This window comes from Numenius arquata, chromosome 1 (assembly GCF_964106895.1).
Source record: "Numenius arquata chromosome 1, bNumArq3.hap1.1, whole genome shotgun sequence".
NCBI classification, from domain to species: Eukaryota; Metazoa; Chordata; class Aves; order Charadriiformes; family Scolopacidae; genus Numenius; species Numenius arquata.
In genome coordinates, this window is record NC_133576.1 from 117,524,489 (window position 1) to 117,533,431 (window position 8,943).

The 8,943-nt window shown below is 51.6% G+C and overlaps 1 protein-coding gene across 1 annotated transcript; it reads left to right on the forward strand.

Moving 5' to 3' along the window:
- The first annotated feature begins 898 nt into the window (after positions 1-898).
- HMGB1 (high mobility group box 1) lies at positions 899-8,703 on the forward strand. The gene is made up of 5 exons (XM_074168266.1): positions 899-1,093; positions 4,033-4,195; positions 4,475-4,620; positions 5,574-5,748; positions 7,784-8,703. The coding sequence occupies exons 2-5, from the start codon at positions 4,046-4,048 to the stop codon at positions 7,958-7,960; spliced, it is 648 nt and encodes a 215-aa protein (XP_074024367.1). The 5' UTR covers positions 899-1,093; positions 4,033-4,045; the 3' UTR covers positions 7,961-8,703.
- Positions 8,704-8,943: the final 240 nt, after the last annotated feature.

Sequence of the window (8,943 nt, forward strand, 5' to 3'; positions counted from 1 at the left end):
TGCTCCTCCCAGGGTTGTTTGCACAGGTAAAATAGACGTAAACAGCGAGGCAGGCGTCAAGGTGTATTCCTGCTGTCTGACAGGCGATTCATACAGTGCGAGTGGCTATAAAAGAACAGCAGGGAGAGGAGTGGCAGCGAAGGATGGGCGAGATGTGGCCCGGAGTGACAAGTTTCTGCTAGCTCAGCCGGCTTCTGCACTGGGACGCCCGGGATGGTGCTGGAGACATCATTCCAGAAGAGCTGGGGGGCCGCCCGGCCACCCCGACCTGCTCCTTGTCACCCAGGGAGTTACGAAGAGAGCCAACACCTTCCTAGTCTTGTTCTTGCAAATGGTTTACCCATTTCTGGAAAGAAAGAAAAAAAAAAAAAAAAAAGCCCATCCCAAACTACCCCATAACGCTGTGCGCACACCGCCGCAGCAGCGGAAGGCAGCACCGGGCGAGAGGAGCCGGAGAACGCGGGCTCTCCCCTCCGCGCCCCGAGCCTCAGGTTCCGCGTCTGTGAAATGGGGCGGCGGCGCTGCCAGGGCAGCGCGGGGTCGCCCGCGGCGCCGGTGCCCCGCTCTCCCCCCGGGGTGGTGGGGGCCGGGCTCGGGGGCCTTCCCGGGCCCGGGGGACTCCCCGCGGCCCTGCCCCGCCGCCCCGGAGGGGGAGCAGGGCGCCAGCGGGACGGCGCCGGCCCGTTCTCCTCGCAGGCGGCGGCGCAGCGCCGAGCCGCCGCCTCAGAACTCTGCATCCCGCCGCCGCCCGGCTCCCTCCACTCACTTTTATATTTGCGCGCCCTTTCAATCCTCAGTGACGTGTCCCGCGCCGCGCCCAATCGGCGGAGCTCTCTGGTCAGGACAATGGAAGGGCCTCGGCCAATCGGCGCGGCGGCTGGCTTGGCGGCAGCCAATGGGGACGGGGCTGTGTTGAGAGTAATGTTACCAGCGCTGAGAGTGTGAGGAGGCTGCGTATCGATCCCGCTCTCACAGCCATTGCGGTGCACCGGGCTACACAGGGACCCAGGCAGCGCTGGGGCCGGGCGGGCGGCCGGGGTAGCGTCTCTGGGGCTCGGGGCCGAGCGAGGGCTGCGTGCCGACTCTGACACGGGTGAGTACGCGCTGGGGGCCGCCGGGCCGGCCGGGCGCGCTCGCCCGCTCGCTCGCAGCCGGGCGGTGAGCCGGAGCTGCCCGCCGTGCCGCCGCCGCTGCCTGCCCGCCGAGCGCGGGGCAGCGCCGGCTGGGGCGCCGGCACACAAAGCCGAGCAGGGCTGCGCCCCGGAGACCCTTCCCGGGCAGCGAGCCCCTCGGCCGGGGTGGGGCGGGGGCGCCGGGGGCGCGGGCGGCGGGCGACTTCGGGAACGGGGCGGCGGGAGGGAGAACGGGCGAAGGAAGCCGCCCGGGCTATGGGGGGGAGGGCGAGCGGCCGGGGGTCGCCCGCCGCGGGGGGCGCGGGCCGCGCCGTGCCCCACTGTAAGCTGCTTACGGTGCCTCGCCGTAGCCATCGCTGCGGCGGCGGGGCAGCCGGCGGGCACAGGCGCGGCGGAGGCGGTGGAGGGCTTCGGGCGGGCCGCGCTGCGCCGCCGGCCGCCGCCGGGGCGACGAGGAGCGTGGGGGCAGCGGGGCTTGGGCCGGGGAGCCGCTGGCCCCGCGGCCGCCCGGCTGTAACATGGCTGACGGGAGCCGCGAGCGAGAAAACAAGGCGAGCGGCGGCGACGGAGCAGAGAGGCGCTCGGGCGGGCGGGGGCGCAGTTCGGGGGAACTTTTTTTTTTCTCCAGCCGCCGCCGCTCGCCCGGGCGAGGGGGCCCCGCGGCCGAGGGGGCCGCGCAACTCGGCGGGGAGCAGGAGCGAGCGGGGGGTCCCCCGCCGGGGCTCTGCCCGCTCCGCCGGGACTCCTCGGGCAGGCGCTGGAAGCGCGCCGGGCCCCCCCCTTCCCCGCTCCCACCCACCTCCCCCCGTCTGCCTCCCGCCTGCCCGCCCTCCCCCGGCTGCAATGGCTGAGCCTGTGCGCCAGGGTAGCGGGCGCGCTCACACAAAGGGAAGGGAAGGGAGGAAGGAGCCATGTTCTCTGCGCGGCGGGCGCGGGCGACGCCAGCAGCGGCCATTCCGCGCCGCCCCAGCCCCTGCCGCCGCGGGCCCCCAGGGGTCGCCGCCTGGCCCCGCCGCGGCCCCTCGTCGGGGGTCCCGCGGCCTGGCCTCCCCGCCCCGCCCGCCGGGCCGCGGGGGGGGGTGTGGTGGCGGCGGGGGCGGGAAGGCGGGGTGGGGGGGGGCGGCTCGCTTCTCCTCAGCGCACAAAATGGAAGGAGCCTCGGCGGCGGGTGACCTCCTCCGCCAGGAGCCTGCGCCATGGCGGCCGCTCCCGCCGCCACCGCCGCCGCTGCGGCGGCGCAGGCCGCGCGGGGCGTGCAGGCCGCGCCTCGCCTCGCCGGCCCAGGCCTCATGGCGGCGGGGAAGCGGGGGAGGCCTCGGGGACGGCGCGGGGGGTGGGACGGGCGGGGGCGGTGGCCGGGAGGGCGCTTTGTCCCGGGGCTGGGAGCGGGGGTCGCCGCCCGCGGGCAGCCGCAGCCCCGGTGGCCGGCTGCTGGGCATGTGCTTGCCGCCCGCTGGCTGCGAGCCCTCGCGTGAAGACAAAATAAAACTTTCGCAGCTTTTCCCTAATAACGGGACTCTTTATTTTTATTTTTTTTTTCTGATACATTTGTTTTTTCTCTCCTCCACCCCCATCAGGTCTCTTAGGGGACTCCTGAAGTTTTCCTCTGCCCCCTCTCGCAGGGGAAGCGTCCAAAATGGCGGGAAGGAGGCTTTTAAACGCCAGCTCAGGGCCGCAGCCTGCGGGTCGGGGTGCCCCATCCTCCCCGCAGCCCCTCCACGCCTCGGCAGCCCCCCTGCCCCGCGTCCCCCGGCCCCGGCTGCCTTTCACCCCCCCGCTGCCGCCGGCCGGCTCTGGAAACGTCTCCATGGCAGGCAGGAGCGGCTCCCGGTTCTTCAGCCCTCTTGTTTACTTGATAGAAACTTCAAACCGGACGTGTTTAGTCACAGAGCAGAAATCTGTTTCTGTCTATCCGCCAAACCGATAGGAAATGCTGCTTCTGTGGCAGTACGGGCAGGCGGTGCGTGCACTTCCCCCCCCCCCCCATTTTATTTTTTTTTTTTTTTTCTTTTAATTCCTGCTGAAGAGCAGGGTTTTGTCAGGGTGCAAGTGGCTTTTTCCAGGGAGCTATGAAGAAATACTCTGAATGTCTGACTTGGGTGTGAAAGTTACGGGAAGGTATTTTTCATTCCCTCTCACTCCCTGAAAGAATCAGATAGCCCTCGCGCTCAGCGCAGCTTTGCGAGTCATATGTAAATGTCATACTTCAGCGTCCCTGGCTTGGTTATAACATGTTTGACCGAGTGCGGTGTTTCATTCCTGTATTTCTAGGTATACATACAAAGGGAGAGTAAGTTTTTGCAGTACACTTCAAGGGGAGTGATTATATATGGCGTACAAAAATAATAAAAAAATACACGTTCCTTGCAAATGAGTGCTCAAGGCCTCCAGGGGAGGGGGATAGAAGTATGGGCTTTAGGAAATAAAAAAATTTACTAACCCATATGGGCTTTAGGAAATAAAAAAAAAAATGACTAACCCATGAAGTCAGCTGAGACGGAGTACTCGAGTACTCTTTTCCTCCTTCTTTCAATATAATTTATTCATTCCAAGCATAGGATTGATACACTAGCAGTGATCAAGGAGTGCAGTCTCCACTGCACTGATGCTAGTGCGTGTCTTCAGATTGCATGGAAAGGACATTTTTGTTCGCAGGAGACAAGAACTGCACGTTTTGAAGGCCCTTTGAGATTTCAGGTTGCTTGCCTCCAGGTCACCTTAAATGCCCGTGGCAGAAATCTTCAGTAAATTTTCCAGAAGAGAAACTTCTTCCTGTTGTATGAGTTCGGAATACTGCTCTGACGGGTCTTGTTTGGCATGATCCTTCCTTGTGCCTTCCTTTCTGCACTGGTTTGTAAAAAGTTTTAAAGGTCTCTCTTTTTGTTATGCTTTGTTACAGAAAATCAGCAAAAATGGGCAAAGGTGATCCTAAGAAGCCGAGAGGTAAAATGTCTTCATACGCCTTCTTTGTGCAAACCTGCCGGGAGGAGCACAAGAAGAAACATCCAGATGCTTCAGTGAACTTTTCAGAGTTCTCAAAAAAATGCTCAGAACGATGGAAGGTAGGAATAACCGCCTGAAAGTGCCACAAAACCTTTAACTTTGTGTGAAATACTTTTCAAGACTGTAAGTTATTTCTTTAAAAGTTCGGCTCTTAGGTAAGTATGAAGTGCAGTTGTAAGATTACTGGTAAATATCTGTTGTTCTTGATTTACCTTTAGCTCCCCCAACTGAAATTTTGGAATGGACTTGGATATGCTTTTGAATCTTAAAATACTGTTTTGATCCTTACGGGTCCTTTCCAACTTGATTGATATTCCTTGATTCTAATTGCCTTCCAGACTATGTCTTCTAAGGAGAAAGGGAAGTTTGAAGATATGGCAAAGGCTGACAAGCTTCGTTATGAAAAAGAAATGAAAAACTATGTACCACCTAAGGGGGAAACAAAAAAGAAGTTCAAGGATCCAAATGCACCGAAGAGGCCTCCGTGAGTAGATTCCTGGTTTTAGGTTATCGTGTTTGAGATCATCACACTGGAGATCATTTTTTCCAGGTTTAGGAGCTTCAGAAATACAATACTACGTGATTTTCCTGACTGGCGGCGTAAAGATAGGTTGAGATTTTAGTTAGAAGTTACAGGTTTGTGGATTCAGATTGGCCCTCTTTATCTAAGGTGGAATAACATCAGCCTTTAAAAGTGAGTGCATAAATAGTCAACATGCGGTTCTGACTTGCGTTCCCAATTTCTGTTAAAAGGGTGATTCCAGTGTAAAATGGCAGTGAAATATTTCAGGCCCTGCTCTCCCCTCCCCTGTTGGCTTGAGCAGAATTTTTGATTGGCCATTTTAAATTCAGGAGGGTTTTGCACAGAAGAGGTTAGAGGCATGATCTTGCGCCAAAAAGAGCTTGGAGAATTAAAGCTTCAGCCACTACGTAAAGATGGCTGACTTGAGGTTCACCTGGTTCTAGACACCAATACTTTGTAGCAGTACATTTTTGCATGTGTTTTAAGTGGAGCTAATGCTGAAAGGAACAGGGAAGTTCCTGTGCAAGTGGATGTTCATATTTGGGCTGATGCTGTCATCTGGAAATCCTAAATTTCAAAACAGATATTGCAGCTTCTCTGTCTTTAACAGTTCTGACATAACATTTGCTCCCCTGGTATCGTTCACTCCTCCTTTTTCAACATTTTCTCTGCATGTGGTATGTAAAAATTTGTGTTGTCAGAAACGGGACCAGATGTGCAGCACTACTGAAGACACAAGGATGTGTTAAGTTTTTGAAGTAGTTTATTCAGTTCTAATATCTTCCATTGTAATAAAAGTTTGTCTCACTTTAAGGTGCGTTTCTAAAACTCCCTTAAACAGTAACAAAGGCCACAAAACGTTCTGTTTAGTAAAGTCTAAAATTAAAATAATTTTTTTTTTTTCTTCTCTGTAGTTCGGCTTTTTTCTTGTTTTGCTCTGAGTTTCGTCCAAAAATCAAAGGAGAACATCCCGGTCTGTCCATCGGGGATGTTGCAAAGAAACTGGGAGAGATGTGGAACAACACCGCTGCAGATGATAAACAGCCTTACGAAAAAAAGGCTGCTAAGCTGAAGGAGAAGTATGAAAAGGTAATGTTGACAGTTGTGGAGATGGTTTGGGGAGGTCAAGCCACGATTTAGATATTTTCTTCCTTCTCGTGTACTCTGGTGCCTGATCTTGCAAATTTTAATAGGCTAATGACAAATGTCCTGATATTTGTTGGAAAATACCAGGTAAGGGAGCATACGGTTTATTACACTAACACTAAATTGCAGTCCTTTGTGTTGAACTATTTGCGTTCATCTGTGATTCAGGACCATCAGTGGTGGTTTAATAGATAACCACGGTGCCTGTATTGTTATTAAAACAATAGGTCTCAGCAGGGTCTGAGATAAGTTGGTGGTGTTAAGTAATGCCAGTAAAGAATAAATGGGTTTTCCCTAATTTCGGAAGTATTGATGAGCCTCCCTGAACACTGGGATAATTGATACACATAGATGCTTTCTTCAGTTTATTATTGGGATAATGTCAGAACGCTAATGAGATGCTAACTTCAGACATGTGTTTTTCCTGTACCTGTTTCGTGTCCATCTCCTTCCCAGTAATTAACATAGTTAATAATACATTTGAAGCAGTGCGTTACATGATTTCTTGAATTATTAAAACTAAATCCTCTCATCATAATTGGAGCTCTAGAAGTGTGTTGTGCACCACACAGGCTAGTGCTACGTGTGGTTTTATTTCCAGAGGCGGATTCCCATCCCAATAGGAGGAAAGTAAGGGAGGAGGGGGATGCACGTTGGCCTCCACTGATGATGCTTTACACCTATATAGCTAATGTATGCCATGTATATCCATTCGTGTGCCGTGACCTTCCTCTGGGTGTTTTCTCCTGCTGGCAAACAAAACTGCTTTAAAATTGTAGCATTATAGTGAGCAATGTGGCCCTTCCGAGTCCTGATTAAGTGCTGGAGAGGAACTGCAGGTCTAGAAGCTTTCCCACATTGTCCTTCCTGTGCAACTTAAACTCTTCCTGTGTGGTAATGGTTCGTACCTACAGCCTAGACAACTCATAAGAGACTTCTTAAATGATAGAATTATTAGTCTTTATTTTCAGATACTTTAATCTTCACCGGTATAGTCTTTTATTTCTTAACGCTTACAAATGGGGTTGTAAGGTGTAGGAATCTCAGTAGTTCACTGCTTGGCTTTTGACTCGGTGGGTATCAGATCTTCTGAAAACTTCATGCTAAGCTTTAAGGGAGTCTGAGGGAACGGTAAGATTAGGGGTGTAATGTTAACTGGGTGGGGAATATTTGAAGGTTTGGACCATCTGCGTAGAAGTGTTGACATTTTTCTGTAGCTGGTATCTCTAAGTCCTGCAGATCAGTGCTGTCACGTAATTGTTTTTACTATTTTGGCACAAAGTCGGGAAGTCTAACCGTCTTTCTGGCTTGGTCTTCCAGGTACAGTTTTGACTTTCCTATAACAGGAACTGAATTTTGTGCGTTATAAGTCACTAGAATAAATTTATTGCATGCAGAAGGTGGCACTGTCTACCCTTTAATCAAGTTCTTCTACCTTTTATTTTGTAAACTTCAGTGAGGCAGAATTCTGTAGAACTGCTCTTCGCTGAGGCATAACATTGCAAATATTAGGCCGTATCATTCCAGTGTGTTTTGGATGGCTAATTACAATTTTGTGCTTCAGATAAGGATTTTCCTGTGTGTTTCTTTAGGCACCGTAGAAGGCAGGGCTAGAAAGGGACCTTAAGAGGTCTCCCTGCTTTATATCCTTATGGGACAGGGGGCTCAGCTCTGCCTTTACAATCCGAGGCAGCGGCTTTTCCAGCCTGTTCCCAGGAGCCTGGCAATGGGGATTCCTCAAGAGCCATGAGCAGTGTGTCCCAGCGCGCCGCTGTCATTTCTGTGACGGAGGGCGCCCCTTTCTGTGGCGTTGGGCCTCAGTTCACCCCCTAACTGAAGCTGCAGCTCCTGGTCCCACCCCAGTGGAGAAGGGGCAGATGTCTGGGTGGCTCTGGGTTCCCGAGCACCATTTGGAAGTTGCTGGGAGCTCTTGGCTGGTTAAATCTTTGAGAGGTTGTTCCTGCTTTTCTCCTCCAAGGATATTGCTGCGTACCGGGCCAAAGGGAAGGTCGATGCAGGCAAAAAAGTAGTTGCCAAGGCCGAGAAGAGCAAGAAGAAGAAGGAGGAGGAGGAAGATGAGGACGAAGACGAAGAGGATGAAGATGATGAAGAGGAGGAAGAGGAGGAGGATGAAGATGATGATGATGATGAATAAGTCTCTTTTAGAGCAATTTCTTTCTTGTCTATAAAGCATTTAACCCCCCTGTACACAACTCACTCCTTTTAAAGAAAAAAAAAAAATTGAAATGTAAGGCTGTGTAAGATTTGTTTTTAAACTGTACAGTGTCTCTTTTTTTGTATAGTTAACACACTACCGAATGTGTCTTTAGATAGCCCTGTCCTTAGTGGTATTTCAATGGCCACTAACCTTGCCTGGTACAGTGTGGGGGTTGTAAATTGGCATGGGAGTTTTAAAGCAGGTTCTTGTTGGTGCACAGCACAAATTAGTTATACGAGGGGATGTAGTTCATTTTTTTCATCTTCAGTTGTCTCTGATGCATCCTAAAAAATAATTGTTGTTCTGTTAACTGAATACCACTCTGTAATTGCAAAAAGGAAAAAAAAAAAAAAGTTGCAGCTGTTTTGTTGACATTCTGAATGCTTCTAAGTAAATACAATTTTTTTTTATTAGTATTGTTGTCCTTTTAATAGGTGCCCTTGAAAAATCATACTTTTTCTTTTCTCTCTCTCTCTTTTTTTTTTTTTTTTTTTTTTTTTTTTGAGGGGAACTCATCTTTTGCTTTATTGAATGCCCGTATGGGATCACGGGAATATTACAGTTTTCATCTTTCATATAACCAGCTGATAAACAAAGCTTTGATCTGCATACCCTGCATAATCATGATAGGGTAAGAAAAGAAATATATAGGCATATGATGAAAGAAAATATTCTTCCGTAACTGGAATCAAAACAAGAAATTCAATCTCAACAAGCTGATATTTGTTCAGATTTTTGTGAAATGTAATATTCTATTGAGTTGCATGAGTTTACCAGTCTTGGAGAGTTGAGAAGTATAGAGTTCAATTTTACAGAAATGAAATACTTTGGGGAGGAGGGAGGGGAAGGGGGGGGGTGGGCTGGGGAGGGAGGGAGGGGATGTTAAATTTTGTCCTAGAAGGACCCATAGGAAGAGTGTA

Excerpts from the sequence above, each read along its gene's own strand:
- HMGB1 (XM_074168266.1), top strand. The coding sequence starts at position 4,046 with ATGGGCAAAGGTGATCCTAAGAAGCCGAGAGGTAAAATGTCTTCATAC. Across the intron at positions 4,196-4,474 it reads AATGCTCAGAACGATGGAAG|ACTATGTCTTCTAAGGAGAA; the intron begins GTAGGAATAACC and ends ATTGCCTTCCAG. Across the intron at positions 4,621-5,573 it reads AATGCACCGAAGAGGCCTCC|TTCGGCTTTTTTCTTGTTTT; the intron begins GTGAGTAGATTC and ends TCTTCTCTGTAG.